The sequence below is a fragment of the Osmerus mordax genome, chromosome 26 (assembly GCF_038355195.1).
Source record: "Osmerus mordax isolate fOsmMor3 chromosome 26, fOsmMor3.pri, whole genome shotgun sequence".
NCBI classification, from domain to species: Eukaryota; Metazoa; Chordata; class Actinopteri; order Osmeriformes; family Osmeridae; genus Osmerus; species Osmerus mordax.
The window spans coordinates 4,313,448-4,331,372 of record NC_090075.1 but is presented as its reverse complement, the minus strand read 5'-3'; the positions used below and the strand labels follow the sequence as shown (position 1 = coordinate 4,331,372).

The 17,925-nt window shown below is 44.4% G+C and overlaps 2 protein-coding genes across 5 annotated transcripts; one reads left to right on the top strand and one right to left on the bottom strand.

Annotated features, from left to right (window-relative positions):
- Nucleotides 1-631: 631 nt before the first annotated feature.
- On the top strand, nt 632-4,149 carry ddx49 (DEAD (Asp-Glu-Ala-Asp) box polypeptide 49). The gene is made up of 13 exons (XM_067229541.1): nt 632-849; nt 993-1,116; nt 1,241-1,326; nt 1,433-1,554; nt 1,781-1,968; nt 2,124-2,264; nt 2,388-2,463; nt 2,661-2,737; nt 2,832-2,929; nt 3,017-3,091; nt 3,385-3,473; nt 3,579-3,650; nt 3,812-4,149. The coding sequence occupies exons 1-13, from the start codon at nt 735-737 to the stop codon at nt 3,983-3,985; spliced, it is 1,437 nt and encodes a 478-aa protein (XP_067085642.1). The 5' UTR covers nt 632-734; the 3' UTR covers nt 3,986-4,149.
- A 305-nt stretch (nt 4,150-4,454) lies between these two features.
- On the bottom strand, nt 4,455-17,345 carry upf1 (UPF1 RNA helicase and ATPase). 4 transcript variants are annotated; one of them, XM_067229537.1, is made up of 24 exons: nt 17,000-17,345; nt 16,372-16,514; nt 16,032-16,121; nt 15,772-15,939; nt 15,119-15,299; nt 14,616-14,777; nt 14,216-14,303; nt 13,860-13,958; nt 12,969-13,092; nt 12,684-12,843; nt 12,368-12,486; nt 11,578-11,742; nt 11,174-11,288; nt 10,542-10,685; nt 10,154-10,367; nt 9,761-9,878; nt 9,506-9,662; nt 9,052-9,194; nt 8,508-8,682; nt 8,318-8,417; nt 7,941-8,105; nt 7,596-7,816; nt 7,113-7,235; nt 4,455-7,019 (listed from the first exon to the last, which is right to left on the bottom strand). In XM_067229537.1, the coding sequence occupies exons 1-23, from the start codon at nt 17,168-17,170 to the stop codon at nt 7,116-7,118; spliced, it is 3,342 nt and encodes a 1,113-aa protein (XP_067085638.1). In that variant the 5' UTR covers nt 17,171-17,345; the 3' UTR covers nt 4,455-7,019; nt 7,113-7,115. The 4 variants fall into 4 exon arrangements, with proteins under 4 accessions (XP_067085638.1, XP_067085640.1, XP_067085639.1 ...); XM_067229539.1 differs by having other exon boundaries at nt 8,318-8,399; XM_067229538.1 differs by having other exon boundaries at nt 12,969-13,077.
- Nucleotides 17,346-17,925: the final 580 nt, after the last annotated feature.

Below are 17,925 nucleotides of genomic sequence, written 5' to 3'. Positions count from 1 at the left end.
TAGTTGCGATACCTTACCATAATGATAGACCTAAATTAGGCCTATATTTGGCATGCATGGCCACATGGGAGACACAGTTGATTTGTAAAAAGATAGATCTGTACTCCAGCATCTCTGACCTGACCTCAATGAGGAATAGGAGGCCGTCAGCTGATATAGTCCCATGTGACGCCTACAGTGGAAAATCACAGAGATGGTAATGGCAACGATCTACACTAGAACATGGATAATTGTACAATGTCATCAATACCATTACATTACTATTCTTTCCCAAATTATTTGTTTGTATTCACGCTTATAATTCCTATTTTTCAGTTATTCCCCAGATGTATTCACTCCTGTAGGCGTGTTACATCACTTACATCAGACTCCTAGAATGGTATGTTTGCCAATACACATTCCATAGTAATTTAGTGGGAGGAACATCCAGAAATACTATTTAATTAGGACGTTTTGAAATTAGATTTTTTTTCTTTTGTAGGATAATTGTATTTTTGAGAAGTATTAATAATCGTATTAATGAGTCCTCATTCACCTGCTTACAGCAGCAACTAATGAGTGAGCTTTAGAGCCTCAAGTATTGCAAATGGGACGCTCGGCTGACGTCATCAGCATGCGCCTATTGAGAGTCGACACGAGGATGTGACTACCGCTGATCATTTTTATTTTCATTTCGATCTGAACTAGTTACTTAGTAGTATATTAATTGGTCGAGGACGTAAGAATTAGCAAAAATGTCTGAGTTTTCCTCTCTAGGGCTGTCAAATTGGTTGATACAACAATGTACACAATTGGGGATCAGTAAACCAACACCCGTCCAGGAGAATTGTGTGCCACCAATTTTGGAAGGTAAGACTATTAGCCAGCTAGCTAATCTTTTTATAAACTTTATTAAAACAAAATGCTGTATTTTATTACTGGACCTAACAGCCTCTTGAAATTATGTCAGTAGATAACGAACATATTTGTGGATTCTCATGGTTTTCTTCTAGGTCGGGATGTGATGGGCTGTGCAAAAACTGGCAGTGGAAAGACTGCTGCGTTTGTTTTACCAGTGCTCCAGAAGTTATCTGAGGATCCCTTTGGGATATTCTGTCTCGTGCTCACGCCAACCAGGTCAGTGGATCTCTGGCTTGTTAGACTAGTAGTATAATCAGCCAAATAAGACTATGTTTAAATGAAACTAGATGACTAGCTTTACGTATTTACGATTAAAAGAACTGTTTGTTATTGTTTGCAGAGAGTTGGCGTACCAGATTGCTGAGCAGTTCAGAGTCTTTGGCAAACCGCTGGGCTTGAGGGATTGCATTATTGTTGGTGGAATGGGTAATGTCTTATAAGATTTTATGAAAAGAGGATGATACCTCACAAGCGACCTTAAGCCTTGACTGTCAAACAGCTGTTTGAAACTTCCATGTTATTTTGCCAACAGACATGATCACTCAAGCCTTGGAGTTGTCAAATAAGCCTCACATTGTTGTAGCCACACCAGGACGACTGGCAGACCACATACGAAGCTCCAACACCTTTAGCATCAAGAAGATCCGGTTTCTGGTGAGTCTGAGACGGATAAACAATCCATGTGTTATTATTGGTTTGACTGAGGTGTACCGACAGAAACACTTATATGAACATTTGAGACATTACTGTCAGAAAAGTTATAATGTTGTTTAAATACACCACTCAATTGTTTCAATATAAAACATTTGGGGACCTCAATTAACTACTGGTGTAGTTACCATGATCCTCAACTGGTCCTGACAGTGTTTCTTTGTGACAGATCATGGATGAAGCGGATCGCCTGCTGGAGCAGGGCTGCACAGACTTCACCAAGGACCTGGAGGTGATCCTGGGGGCTGTGCCAGCCAAACGCCAGACTCTCCTCTTCAGTGCCACCCTCACAGACACACTGCAGGAGCTCAAAAGCATCGCCATGAACGAGCCCTTCTTCTGGGAAAGCAAATCTGAGTAAGTATATTATTGAACTAATCTCTGCTAATGACTCGTAAAAAATTACTTGAATTTTATTTAATAAGTAAACCTTTGATTCAAGGAATAGTCACAGAACCCACTTGTATAGTGTTTGTGAATAAAGGGATAAAGCTAGTTTGTTTTTCTTTAAGGACGCGCACGGTCGAAGAGTTGGATCAGAGATACATCCTAACCCCAGAGAAAGTGAAAGACGCCTATCTGGTGTACCTGATCCAGAAGTTCCAAGACGAGCATGATGATTGGTCCATCATGATCTTCACCAGCACCTGCAAGTATGAGCTTCTTGGGCCACATACTGTTTTAGTCTGTACTAAAATGACAAACGTGCTGAAGATTAAATGTTCTTAAACAGCCTTTTGTTCAAATGAAAGATTTGTTCTGTGATCTGTCCATAGGAATTGTCAAATACTCACAATGATGCTCCGCGAGTTCAACTTCCCCACCATTTCCTTACATTCTATGATGAAGCAGGTAAGTGACCGTATATTAGAAAAATACCAGATATATTTGATAAGTAAATCGTTAACAGAAAAAACTTCATATCATACATTCGGTGAAAATGAATGTGCAAAATGATAATCGTAGACCTACTGCATATTTATATACAGTGTAGATGGATAATAGGTCTTCTAAATGTATTTAACAAGTTGTGCTTATTCTTTTCAAAGAAACAACGTTTTACCAACCTAGCAAAGTTCAAGTCCAGTGTCTACAAAATCCTCATTGCAACAGATGTGGCAGCCAGGTAAGATTGCATGAAAATATGTACTAAACCTGACGAGCCTTCTTCTTCTACATGGACTTTTTGAAACTATTTTTTCCATTTCAAAAACGACTAGGGGTCTGGATATTCCAACAGTCCAGGTCGTCATCAACCACAACACTCCAGGTCTGCCAAAAATCTACATCCACAGAGTTGGAAGAACAGCCAGAGCAGGTAACAGAGCTCTGTGGTTACTGTATTTTTACATGTCGACTACCCATATGAGTAAATATGCATAACAACTTCCTGTTTCCTCTGCAGGAAGGAACGGCGTCTCGATCACTCTGGTGACTCAGTACGACATCCACCTGGTCCAATCCATTGAGGAACAGATTCGTAAGGCTGTTTCTATCCATCTATAGACTAATATATAGAACATTCTATCACAGTTCAGAGGAAGCTGGTTGGATACTTCTGTAGCAACCATAGCTGTCAACAATTAAGTCTTGAACCTTAAAATGAAGGCTTCGGTCTTAACTGTTACGTCAATCATCTAAGCTATCTAATTAAATGGGAAGGTTAGCGTTTTGTGATATCCATCAACAATATTAAAAGTATGTCTCACACAGCATGTTAAGCAACAGTCGGCAACTGTACACATTTCATGAGTTCTACTTTTGTCGGTTTAGAGACTAAGCTGAGTGAATATTCAGTTGAAGAGAAAGATGTGCTGAAGATCCTCACCCAAGTCAACGTGACAAGACGAGAGTGTGAAATCGTAAGGCCCGTCTGAAAATACATTCACATCATTGTGTCAACATAAGTGTGTGGCTTCATATGTAACTGCTATTAAGTGCTGTTTCTCTTTTCCGTGTTTGTGTAGAGACTTGAGTCTACAGATTTCGATGAGAAGAAGGAGATCAACAAAAGGAAACAGATGATCCTGGAAGGGAAAGTACGTGTTCTGTTAAACATAGCAGCTTCCAATGATTTATCCAGTGTTTTGATATGGATTAGACAGATTTGAGGCTTTTCAGGAAAATATGACACATTCACAATTATCTGTACAACCCAATGCTCTCTTCAATTGTGTTAACTTACATTCCTCTTGATCAGGATCCAGACTTGGAGGCAAAAAGAAAGGCGGAATTGGACAAGATCCGTAGTGAAAAACGGAAATTTAAGGAGCGGATTCAAGAAACAATTCAGCAGAAACAACAAGGAATGTTGAAAAAGAAACTGATGAAAAGTAAACATATCCAAAAGAAAAAGTCTGCAAAGTCCACATAACACCTAGTTGTAAATGAACGTGTGTATATTTTTGTATATTTGATAATTAATTTCTCCACCTATGGTGCCATAGTATATTCTGGTATTTCTCTTTTAGGCTTGTGTAGTTTGAATAAATCACAATACATGGGCAAATTGGTGACAATCAAACTTTATTGATGCGTTCAGTTTTACAAGAATTGAATCCCAATGTGAATCGTCTTCATTAGTCTTTACTGCAAATAAGATCAAATCATGTACCCTTATCAGAAATGTGTCTAATTAATCTAGGGTGTGCACTCTAACTCAGGGCTGTAAGGTGGATGCCAATCGCAGCCTCCCTAAAACTGGCAAAGAATTTCAGTTCTTGCCTGCATTTCAAACCTTTCATTTAATTCTGTGTTGGGCAACTATAGCTCATTCTGGCAAAGAAAACATGGATCTCTTTTGGTCCAGAGGAAAATAGTTATATTATCTGTAGGATTGTTTTCAAATGAGTGATAGGTACTATAGGCCTGAAATGGAAAATGAATTAATTGCACAAAAGAACATGAACACGGAAATCACAATCTTGTAACGTACTACTTCTAAACACACTGTTCAACTATATATAGCTAGTATGTGACAGCATGATTGTCAAACAATGTGTGTTTTGGATTCACTGAAATTAAAATCAAGCTAGCGGCCTTTTTATGTGGAAGTTTAAACGGAAGGAAGCAGGTGGTAAAATGAGTACATTCTCATGGTGTTCCGCACACAACATTCTAAAAACTGATACACAAAGACTGAACCCTCAAATCCGAAACATCCACAGTTGAAGGAGTATCTGGAACAAAAAGTAAACCATAACTTCTACCTCGTCCCCTTCATCACTGAATAAGCTACTCAAAACAAAATACAACAGTAAAAACTACAAAAAGGGGACTACAATCTACCCAGCTCAAAACGACATGGCACACAGAAGCAAATAGTTCCACTGGGCAAAATAGAATGAGCTCAAGGTTGACGTTAAACATAATTCACAAAAAGGGAAGGTGTGGTGTGTTCAGAAAGCCATACCGATACGATGGAAAACATCTAGGAGGGATCAACTATAGGGAAGGCGACATTGTTTTTAAAAACACAAAATAAAAAGTACACAAAGCAAAGCACTTCAACCAGCCAGGATTCATACCAACTCAGAGAAGGAAGGTGGCTTCCCTCAGTGCGTCCCTACAGAGACCACAACAAAACGGCCTGTTCGTCTCTGGGGTCTATGGAGCTTGTTTTTGTATTCCTCGTGTGGTAATATTGGTTATGAGGTTAACATATGCTGGCATAGGTTTTTCCTTACATTCATGTGTGTGCTGCTTTTTTACACCTGAAGATAAGTGAGTTCTTATAGGCACCGGTTCAGATACTCATTCGTCTCGTGAGAATGACGTAAGAAATCCTTTTTCAATAAACTTATGGAATCAGCACCAGTCCAATGTTATTTGAAATGGCTCATATGGATGTGAGATCTTCTACAAGTACATTTCATGTAGCCTCAATACAAAAACACCCAACCGTGAGTGACAATTGATGACTCCTGATTAAATAATCTCTTTTAGAGGTTATGGGGCTCATGCAGTACTGGCTATTTTAGTCTCACCACATCCTTCAGCCACCTTCCTTTTCAACCTGTTTGGTATTTGTATGCGTCTACCTCTTTCAATTAACCAGTCACAAAAGCATGTGTAGCCTTATACAGGTTCTATTATCTGCCTTTCACATATTTTTCTTTACTGGGGTTTGATTCATACAGACAGCCAGTATTTCCCCATGGGAGGCCCTCACAGCCCCCAAATAAAGACCTTCTTCAAAGCAGTTGCTAAGCATACAAAGCATAAAAATAAAATAAAAACATCAAAAATGTCCCGCCCAATATTACAACAGGCCTTGTTTTTATCTTATATTCAATGCTGGTCATTGTTGATAGTTAGATTTTTTTTTTTTTTTTTTTTTTTTTTTTTGCTTTTGTGCTTTGCAATAAGAAAGGTACTTCAAAAAACGAAAAAGAAAAAAATATATATCAGTCTCACGATTATGGATCACTCTAATCCACAGCTCACATCTTGAGAAACTTTCGTCTGAAATCCCCATGCCACTCCACCATAGACTTGTAGTCAACCACCTTTTTTTGTTTTAAAGACCTGTTGAAAAAGCCAATGGTTCCCCAAGGCAATCAAAGGCATTTAAATTCAAAGTTCTTTAATATCAGACTTTAAGCGCAGAAACCGTGTCAACTCAGAAGCTGAACGATGACGAGAGGCCTCGACTGCTCCTGCGGAGGCTGCGGAGGCCCCCTGATGAGATCCCGGGTCCAGGAGAACACAGCCACCACTCTGCTTTCACTTCTATCGAATGCTAAATGAGTCTGGACTTCAAACAGGCTGGACAACCAATCAACTTTGAGGTGAGGATTACCTGCGTTGCCTACTTGTCGGCGATCCACACCCCCTCCCCGGTTTTATCCCCTTCTCCTCCTTTCAAGAGTGGGACACTCACCGAATTGCTTGAGAACTTAGGCCTACCCCAGTTATTCCCGAGCAGACCATTCCCCTCAGAGGTGCGAGAGTGGAGACGGGAGTGATGGTGTCTGGAGGGGGAGGGGGGGGGGGGAGGGGGAGGGGATGGTGGGCCACTTTCGTTGGGAGGTGTTCCTCGTTTCGTTTCCCTGCGCGAGACCCCGCCAGGTCTTCTTCGTCTTCCCCCTGCGGCAGCTTGAGCTCCTGCCTTCGTCCGTTTCCTGCCTTCGTCCGTTTCCTGCCCTCATCCACGTCCCCCGTGTTCCAGCGGTGGTCGCTTGCTCCCCGCTCGTCCTCGCTCTTCCTGCCCGTCTGTTTACGTTCTCTGACGCCTCTTCTCTCTCTTGCTCGTGATTGGTAGATTTCTCTCTCCTGTTGCTTTCACACGGTGGTGCTTCAGTTGTAGCAGAGGAAAACAGGTATCCATTTTTTGTTTTTATCATTACCCAGATTAAAATGCTGACGAACTAAGCTCTGCTGAAGCCTAGCTCCCCTCTTCCAACAACCTACGGGAAAAGAACAAACAAGATGTTACGGTACAGTTCGCCAACGCAATGTCTTCTGGCCATAAAGATGAAAACAAAAACCAGTGCACTTACACTCTAGTACTGTGACAGTCCAGTCACCCCACCATGTTGGTATGCACGCTCGCCCTGGTAAGTAGAGTCTTGGGACAAAGCCACGTCAATCTGGGATTTGAATTCATCGCCTAAGTAACTGTCCTGTAAAATAAGAAATGAAAATAACATTAAGTCTATGATAAGACACAAGTGCTATAGTATCTCAGTACTGACCCCTGCGTAATGTTTCAGACACTTTGAGCCCAAACAACCACATGGTACCACATGGGCCAAGGCCTTACATTTAGTCATTTAGCAGACGCTCTTATCCAGAGCGACTTACAGTAAGTACAGGGACATTCCCCCGAGGCAATTAGGGTGAAGTGCCTTGCCCAAGGACACAATGTCATTATTCACGGCCGGGAATGGAGCCGGCAACCTTCTGATTACTAGCCCGATTCCCTAACCGCTCAGCCACCTGACTCCCAAGCAGTGAGGTGCAAGCGTGTGCGGTGTGGTTACCTGGGACAGCTCAGGCTGGGAGAGGCCGGGCTGGCTCATCTGTGAGGGCTGGCTCATGGATATGTAGCCCTGTGTGAGGGGCCCCTGGGAGAAGGGCTGGGAGGCCCCGTCCTGGCTGGCCTGGCTGTTGGGCCCGTTGCCCTGCCCGGTGCCATGGTTACCCATGCCACGGTTCCTCTGGCGCCCGCCACGTCCGACCTTGCCCTTCAGAGCCCCGCGACCTGGAAATACAGGAAAGACCAAATCAGAGCGTCAGGAGAAGCACTCGCCTTGTCGAAAGATATGCTGGGTTATGTTGGAATTGAAAGCAACAACAACTTTTCCTGGAAATCCGTTTTCCCTCACCTGCTGCAGGACCATTGGTCTGACCCAAATATCCTGGTGGAGGCATGGGGGGCATCACCAAGTTGAAGGGGATGGGGAGGTTCATGGCTCCCATGTGACCTGGCCCAGCTCCGATCATGCCTATCTGGTCATGGGTCTGGAAGTACATGTTGGATGGACCCCGCGCTGGAAAGGAAACGCCACAGGATCGTATTACACACACACACACACACACGACAACTGACGTCTCAGTTGGTAAGTTAAATCACCTAAGAGTGAAGATTGACTTTCGTTAGCACGTTTGGAACATTTGTCCAAAAATACTTGACAGAAAGAAAGGGGGAAAACGTTCCAAAATCTGAAAGCGAAAGACTGAACAGAGAGGCGACTGGGCTGACCTGCGCTGCTGCGGTCGTAGGCCGACCCTGGGATGAGGGCCTCGCGGGCGTCGTACATGGCAGTGCTCATGAAACGGCCTCCCTGGGGAGCAACACATATCTGCTAGCCACACATATGTCACACTCGTCATTATTACATTGCTGGTTGGAGGGAGGAATATATCAAGGGGGTGAGGGGGGTTATACGTACAGGGTTGATGGTGTTGACCAGCTTGCGGGGCTTGCTGAACTGCATGAGGCTCTCCCTCAGGTTGTTGAGGGGTCCTTCCACCAGCACCTTCTGCTCCTTGTAGTAGTTCAGCAGGTGGTTCCACAGGGGCTGCTTGGACAGGGCCTTGGGGTTCCCCACGATGATCACACCATACCTGGACACAACACACACACAGTGTCAGTCAACAAACCAGTCGATGAGACAACCTAGGATAGGGATGGTGTTTTTTCTCAAATTCGTTTTTCTGGGAGTTTTTCCTTGTCTTCCTTGAGGGTTTAGGTTTGCTGAGGGGCAGTTCTATGTGCGTATGTGAAACCCTCTGTGTCATTGCTTGTAAAAAGGGATATACAAATACATTAGATTTTTTAAATGGAAACTCACTACAAGGTCTAGCAAATCCTCTCGTTTTTCTGCATGAAAGTACTTTCTTCTCATGGTTTATTCACTACAGTCACAAGTCATTAATGACAGAACTCCTAGTGCGCATACAGATTGTGAACCAGGACCAGTTCCATGTGGCTACCTTGCTCGAGTGAGAGCCACGTTCAGTCGACGCGGATCGTTGAGGAAGCCGATTCCCTGGTGTTCGTTGGCTCGGACGCAAGACAGGATGATGAAATCTTTCTCTCTGCCTTGGAAGGCATCAACGCTGGCAATCTCAACCTCCTGTGATAGAGAACACAACACAGATATTATGATTGTTGCACCGTGCCTGGTTGCTGAGATTACTTTGCATTATGCCGGCTAAATAAACAACTCTTCCTCTGACCACCAAAATACTCTTAGTTCTATGCACTTTTAACCCTTAATTTTCTACTCCACATGTCGATTTCGAAAAAAGCTTCCCCTGAATGAATAAAAGGTCATTTAAATAGGTGGTTGACACATCGATACTGTTTATTATATCAACATTGACTTCTGATTAAAAAGCATCTTGAAAATGTTCACAACACACAAACACACAGTTAAAGCTGTACCTGGTAGAGTTTGGTGTGGAGAGAGCCGCTGAACTGCATGTACTGGACCAGGTAGGACCGCTGCCCCTCGTACGGGGTGATGATGCCTATCTGGTCAGGCTTGGCTCCCGCCTTCAGTAGCCTGGTGGTGATCTTCTCCACATTGGCTGCCTCAGTCCTGCACGGTAAGGGCAAAATTCCCCACGAGTTAAATCAATACCGTAATAATTCAATGTTGTGTTTTGTACCAAAAAAACAACTGAACGATCGACGTGCCTGTTCAGGTAGGAAGTTCCAGAGCTAGCAATTTCCTCCTGGCCTTGGGTCACATAGAAGTACATGGGCTTGTCTGGCTGCGGCCACTGGAAGTCAAAACCTTTCTTGATACGGTCCGCTGCAGAGGAGAAACAGTGGAAGTTTAGGTATTGACTTGGGTGACAAATGAAATGCCTTTTAAACTACACATATCAATTTTAGTTGAAACAAGTTTGTTGGTTTTGCTGAACATCCTTTACATTATAATTTATAATACTTTTGTAGAGGACCTAGACATTTAATAGAAGCTATGCTCAACATTTCAAAGCATAGTCCCTGAACGCAGATTCAACTTCATCATAGCCTCAGCTAAATTGATTTTCTAAAAGGAGTGGGACCTTCCCCATTGCTCACCAGCAGTGACTCCGTTCTGCAGGGAGCCCTCGTAGAAGATGTTGGAGGGGAAGGCGCTGAGCGCCGGGTGCATGCGGTACTGCACCTGCAGACGGATGGGCCTGATGCCCAAAACCACCAGACGCTCAAACAGGGACTGGGACAGGCCCGCTTTGGCCGCCTTCTTACACATGACCACCGGGCCCAGCTGGCAGTGGTCTCCCACAAGGATGAGCTAAGGACGGGAGGGGATGATATTTAATTCAACTGTGGGAAAACGACTTAAACTACGCGGAGAAGGTTCTCTGTAGTACGCTGGCGTCCATCACAGACTGTCTGTGACTTTCTGACACAGAGGAAATGGTTTGTGACGTGTGTGTCCAGAGCAGGCACGCATCAGTCTGTGTACCTGTTTGGCCCCCAGCACCACGGGGACCATGCACTCAGGCTCCGTGGCCTGTGTGCTCTCGTCGATCAGGATGGAGCGGAACTGCATCTTGGCCAGACGGGGGTCCCCGGCGCCCACACAAGTGCAGCAGATCACGTCAGCATTCTAGGGAGACAGGAAAGATGGTGGAGTGAGGGGGTGTGAGAACCGTGTGGTGAGTAAAAAAACAAAACAAACATTGGACACAGCACGCCTCCAGTGAAAACGTTTCGTATTTCCTATCCACCCATGTGTACAGCAGCTTGGACAGGTGCATCTTCACAGATTTTTTCTTCTTCTTTTAAGATGTAATTATTTAGCATTTTTCATTCTTTATTGGACAATTTGTAAGTGAAATGTGACAGGAAAGGCAGGGATTGTGAGAGAGAGGGGAAGACATGCAGCAAAGGGCCAAGGCCGGATTCAAACCCGGCCCCCTACGGTTAGGCCTCAGCCTACACTGTCCCCCAACTTCCAATCTTTTAAACTACTTATAACCTTTTCTAAATAAAAAACAAACAACCAAAGCCACACAGGACTACACAGATGGTTACAAAGATCGCTGCCAACTGGCACGTTGGCGGGGGAAGAAACAATGACTAATCCGTCCTCACCATGAGCAGCTCCCGCTCCGCAGTGCGCTTCAGGGCCCGGTAGCGCTTCTCGTCTGCGGACGACAGCTCTCCGGTCTCATCCTTCAGCTGCTGGAGCTTCTGCAGCTCTGGCATACTGCAGCGGGCAGCAGGCACAAAGCACAGTGGGTTTAGTACACAATCAAAAAAAAATTAAGGTTCAATTAGGTTGTGCAAATGACGATGGTAAAATGGGATAAATGTTGTGACAATTGTACCCTCTTTTTTTTCTTCCCTAGTCTACGGTTAACATGCTGAGACAGAGATATGGAAATGTGAGTGAGTCAAGACACTTGACTCAATTACCTCAATAAAAGCTTCCTGATTAAGGCTCAAATTGGAAGACAAAGACAATTAACAGACGTGATAAGGCCTGCGTTTCGCACCTGTCCATGTTGCTGATCTGGTTGTGGAGGGCCAGGAAAGAGACGGGCGAGTCGATGGCCTCCCTGCTCTTGGCGCAGAGCCGCACCACCTTCAGGCCCGTCTGGTGGATCTTCTCAGTCAGCTGGTCCACGGCGATGTTGCTGGGAGCACACACCAGCACCGGCCTGCACCACAGCACACCATCCCAATCACATTTCTTTCTACAGGTACACTCTTGCGGGGAGTTTCATGTTGTAACTTGTTTAACTGCTTGCTCTTATGGTTCTTCCCTTTGGCACTTATTCGGTTTTCCACAATGTATGCTTCATGTTTTGGCTGCTCGCAATGTTTTGGTGCTATCTTGTTGTTATGATCAGTGACGTATGCGCTTTTGTATAGCTCTCTCTTGAAAGTCGCTTTGGATAAAAGCGTCTGATGCATGTCATAATGCATGTAAATGTCATTCATTTGTACGGCACTTTTTTGTTTTTGTTTTTTTACAAGCAATGCCGCAGAGGGCTAAACCGATCTAAACACTCAAGGAAGACACGGACAAACTCCCAGGAAAAACCATTAAAATGAAAGAAAACAAACAAACCATTCAGAGGGTTATGAACTCATTATACATGGTGTTGAAAACAACAAATCTGTCCCCCCAACTTCTTTATTAAGAAAAGTATATTTAACGGCGGCATCCTTGGCTATAAAAAATTAATGAGGCAGGCATACATTATGAGAAGAACAACAAACCAATAAATCATGATATCCTGTCAAGAAGGTGCCTACTGGACTACTGGTCTTAGGTCTTACCCATTGCCCTGCCTGGCAAGGTGGTACACTATGGTGGCAGAGGTGACAGTCTTCCCTGTGCCCGGGGGCCCCTGGATGAGGCTCAGGGGCCTCTGCAGCACAGTTTTCACTGCATACACCTGTAACAAAACACACGTCAACCTTAGCTCGAGCCACGGCACGTAGGAAAACAACCAGATAGCAGTCAAACCTCACACCAAGCCTATCTTTAGCCACTAAAAGAAGACATTTCTTGCTATTTTTTGTGATGTGTCACCTTCGTCTTGTATTCAAAATGGAGGTGTTGAGCGCCAACGTAGTGTTCAGTGGGACTGACCTGGGAGTGGTTGAGGTCAGGGAGACCCTGGGCAGTGAAGCGCTTGGGCAGCTGACACTTGATGATGACGTCCTCCACCTCGTGGCCCAGCAGCTTGTGATAGATGTAGCCCGAGACGGACGTCTCGTCCACGGCGAACGTCTTCAGGGCGCTCTGCATCCTGGAAGAACGCAGAAGACAATTCCACCGTTCGGGAGACTCTTTCAAAAGCAAACGATCGATTTAAGCCAATATCTTTCTCGTTATGTTTTCTCAGGGGATTGAGTTCAGAGTGCATTTGCATACCTGTCAAAGGAAGTGGACTTCCAGACGAAATCCACCTGGAAATTATGGGGTATCTCCACCGGGGCTCCGACGCTGCTGCGCAACTCAATAGCAATCTCATCTCCATAGTCTTTCACAAAGGGTGCTAAGGAAATCAGTACAGCAAAATAGCCTTTCCTCTTTGTGGAATTAGAGTAGAAACAGCACAGTGTGGCTAATAGTAGTGAAGGCAGAAAAAGGAGCAGAGTATCTGGAAGGTGTCCCTTTATCAGTGTGTTATAACCTGTAATGAAAACTGGTGGAATGAACGTTTTGGCCACGTCCAAGTTAAGGGGCCTAGAACCTTCTCATCTTCCTAGTTAAATATGGAATTCTGGCCATTTTAAATAGCAATTTCTCACTTTAAGATTTAAGAGGTGGCCTTCATCCCCACCTTGCAATGTTCGTCACCATCAAAATGTGCATGTTTCTGTGGCGTGTATCTCAACTTGACAACATAAAGGACCCCCTGAGGCTATTCTTAAACAGTGTTATAAACTACAACCCTGACTTGGCACCGGGTGTGTGGCGATATGGTCCCTTCTCCCTAAACCGTGCCCACGCTGAGAGGGTGGCACAAGAAAAGGAAAAGAGGGAGTCAGGTGGCTGAGCGGTTCGGGAAGCGGGCTTGTAATCAGAAGGTTGCCAGTTCAATTCCCGGCCGAGCCAGATGACGTTGTGTCCTTGGGCAAGGCACTTAACCCTACTTGCCTCGGGGGGAATGTCCCTGTACTTACTGTAAGTCGCTCTGGATAAGAGCGTCTGCTAAATGACTAAATGGAAATGTAAAAGAGAAGTGGAAACATGCAAGCACAAATCATAGTGAAGAGCCAAGCTCTTCACTATGAGTTCTTGCAGAAAGTAAAAGGATACTGTCAGGGACTTTGATCACGTGGCCGATGCCTTTCCACAGAGGGGCCAGGTCTCCTTTGTAGCGCAGACAAATCTCATCTCCCTGCATCAGGCGCATATCTGGAGGACAAACCCACCGCGAGCAGAGACAAGTTAGGAAACCCTCCGCTCCAATGCCAAATTATAGAAAGTGAAAACAGAAAATGAAATAAGGGTTGGAATGAGGCGACAATATACAATACCGGTATGTGACAACACCACCACAAACAAACACCAACACACCACCAGGGGATGCAGGTATGGGATGCGTGCGATGTTGGGGTTCTATGCAAATCAGAACCACTGGTACACAGATAGTAGTAAGTTGAAAGAATTACCACCTGAGTCCGTCTTGGGCAGTGTGAAATAAGCAATCCGCTTTTTATTCAGTCCCAGGTCCCACCTGACTGTTATATTGTCTTGGGTCTGTGGAGAAGAACAAAGGGAAAGAAAATAGGACGCATTAGTCAGACTGCAGAAAGCTAATAACACAAGGCAAAACAACCCCTGCTGTGTTCAAACAGTATTCCATTTCCTTGAACATGCACTGTCCCTTGAACGATGTGATAAATTTGGATAAATTGCCTAGTATTCCACTTTTTAAAATAAAATCTGCTTGCTATTTTAAAAAAAGCCAACAAAAGGCCCACATGAACTCCAAGATCCTCCAACAAACTGAAACAGGCTCAAAAGTACACAACTTCCAAACAGAAAAGAGTGCATCGGAAGGCGACGTACCTGGGACTCTTTAAGCTTTTTGTCGTAGTCAGCCTCCAGCTTGACGAGGGGCCCGAAGATGTTCTGGTACTGGTAGGCGTCCTCGTAGCGCAGCAACACGTGCTGGGGCTCCTCGTCCACCCCGGGCTTCTCCAGGTCCTCCAGGGTGGCTGTGGGGTTGTCCTGAGGGAGACGCAGGGTTTAGTTGGATCCTTTTAAATCACTAGTGTTCTACATTTGATGTTTTGCCTTTGGACCAATGGGAGTGCTGCCCACCACTTAAAAACTGCAATTAATCTTACTCCTTAACTGTTAATTAATTCATACATTAGTCTTCCAGAGATGTATTTATCATGAGTATGGTGTGTTCATATGATCTATATATTTTGAAGACGCTTTCATCCAAAGCGATGTAAAGTGTGGGGATTCGAACCTGTGACCTCTCGACCTGAACACAAATGCTCTACCGCTGACCTTTAAAATCACACAGCGTGCCTCATCTATTTTGGGGTTCTGAAGCCTACCTTCCAGAGCTCTTCCAGCTTGTTGATCTGCTGGGCGGTGATCTGGCGAGCCCTCAGCTGCTCCTGCTCAGAGGGGATCTTTACCAGCCAGGACAGGAAGCAGCGGTCCTGGATGAGTGGCTGCCACTGAGAGCTGTCCCAGTTGATGTCCTTCAGACTGCTCTGGCTGGCACATGGCTGCCTGTTGTGGGGGACAAGGATGATCAGAGAAAAAAGGGAATTAGTAGGAGGGGTGTCCCATGGGAGATAACAACTTGATAGGACTATTTCATTATGTACCTAAACACAAAAAAACAAAAACAGAGGCCATTCTTCCCTTCATCTACCCACATATGCATTATTATTATTATCAGGGTTTCCCGCAGCACTTTTCAGTTAAGGCGGCCGCCTAAGCAACACACGCCTGCCGCCTGAACTACGGCGTAATTTTTTTTAATAGCGATATCCGCCGTGTTACTCTGTCCTGTTTTCTCCCTTTCATTCCAAACCGTGACCAACGCCAGACTCCCTTCTCTGTCTATCGCACAAACTAGCCCCCCCCCCCGCATTAGTCTATCGCACAAACTACCCCCCCCCTCCCCCCAACTTAACTAACACATTTTCGGCGGGAAACCCTGATTATTATTAATAATTGTGTCACAGCCCACACGTACCTGCACAGCAGCACGACCACAGAGTCCGCCTTGGCTGGGATGAAGCCCAGGAGGAAGACGTTGCGACAGCCGCAGTTGTAGCACTCCAGCACCGTCTCGCCCAGCGGCCCGTCTTTGTGCAGCGTCACCTCTTTGCACTTCGCCCTCACCAGGTGGTTCACGATGTGGCTGAATCAAGAGCACGACCAATCAAACCACCTTTCGCGCGTGACAGGGTGAACGCACAGACGCATGATCACAAGTGGATTTGGGTACGGTACCTGCCGGATGTATTTCCGCGTCCATTGCAGAACCATTTCTTGCTCGTGTTGCAGTACACCACACATGCAGGATCATGAATACCACAGTAACTATAATACAATACAAAATATTTACATTAGTTTCATTTTATGATCAGCGATAAAAACAACCATGACAACCTTTAACATATTCCACATTTATCAAAGCAGAGCACAATACATACATACTTTACGTTTAAATTTATTGTAAAAACCTATGTAACATCCATGTAACTATGCCAGTTTGTCAAGCACCTCAGCTGGAAAACATATGCCCATAATAATACTTGGCCTAGCCAAGTGATTAATGGTTTTGCCTTACCTGCAAGCATGCAGTGGGAGGTCTTTGGTGTAGTAGGTATCTTCTTCGTCCTCTTCAAAGTTCAGCTCAGCAAGAAGTTGGCTTGCCTTAGCAACAGAGTCATCCACACCTCCATTGTGAAGACCATCATCAGGACCGTTCACCTGTGTCGATATAATTACAGGGAAATTGTTTTAGGCACAGCAACAAAGATAAACCATGAATGCACTGTCAAGACATCAAACACAGGGTGGAAACAACACTACAGAATTTCTTAACTCTAACTCGGATTACATTTCTTTAAAAATAAATGAACACTTTGCAATGGATCGTAGCTAGCTAGCCAATGTTGGTTTAAATTGATAGCTCAACATTTAAATTAAGTCAACCTTAAAATTACCCAACTTGATAATTAAAGTTAGCCATCTCTGTTGTTAGCAACATTGACCGCGGTACAGCTAGCTCTAGCTAACGTTAGCATACTTACGCTAGCACTTAGCATACTAGCTTATCGCTACGTGTTGATTATCTTAAGGCGGGTGGCAAGCAAGCTACTACTAGCATGGCTAGCTAACGTGTAGCTAACGTTAGCTGGCCTCCATACCCGTTTCCCAGTGGCAGGCAAGCTAGCCAGCAACATTATTATTACCTGATTGTCCAACTGGCTTTGGGTTTGTCCTTGAGTTTGCGTCTGACTGGGTAGGGTGAAATCAGTAAATTCGTATTCCGAGCCCTGGGTATCTGCTCCAAGCAGCTCCGCTTCCTCGGTGTCCAGGAAGGTGAGGGTTTGAGAGCTCGGCCCGTACGCCTCCACACTCATCTCGACACAAGTTGCACTGTCTAAACGAATTCCGGAACAATAATAACGATTAACAAGAATCTCAATTATATGTTTATCAATTCGGATATTTGCATTCGCAGTTCTAAGCTGGATTTAAACCCAAACAAGTTCTGAACCACACGAGAAATTAAAGCGAAAATACAGCTCGAGAGCCTCAATTCCAAAAGCAAACTGTGACGAACTTCCTAGCGCCGCACAACATGAGTACGAAGAACACACCAAGTGTAATATGACGTATACACAGATTTGTGTGCTTGGCCCCTCTGGTCCTTGTGTATTGTTTTTCGTCATGCAAATACTGTATCAAACTCATCCGCAATAAAATGTTATTCTGTATTCTGTTCACATAAACAACATATACAATCCTTTCAAAACATATTTGCAGACAATCGGGATACAATGCAGGATGTAGGCAACCAGCAGAATGTGAAGGTAGACAACAAACTAGTAAACCAAGGCTGCCTGAAGATTGATCAGGTTAGCAAGATTTTTTCATATCATGTAAAACAATTATAAACTCATTAAAAAAGAGAAGGCCATGTTAATATGAAAACATTGCATACATAAGGACAAGCAATAATGCACAAAGGACCATTTAGGTGGTGGTACACATTTTGGCCTGATGTTTGTAGCCTCTCTTTTATTAAAAAACAGACCTTTTGGTAACTGTGTGGCCTGTGCAATAACAACATATTTCAACAAGGTCAAGGCACAGGTCAGATGTCAAGTGTAAA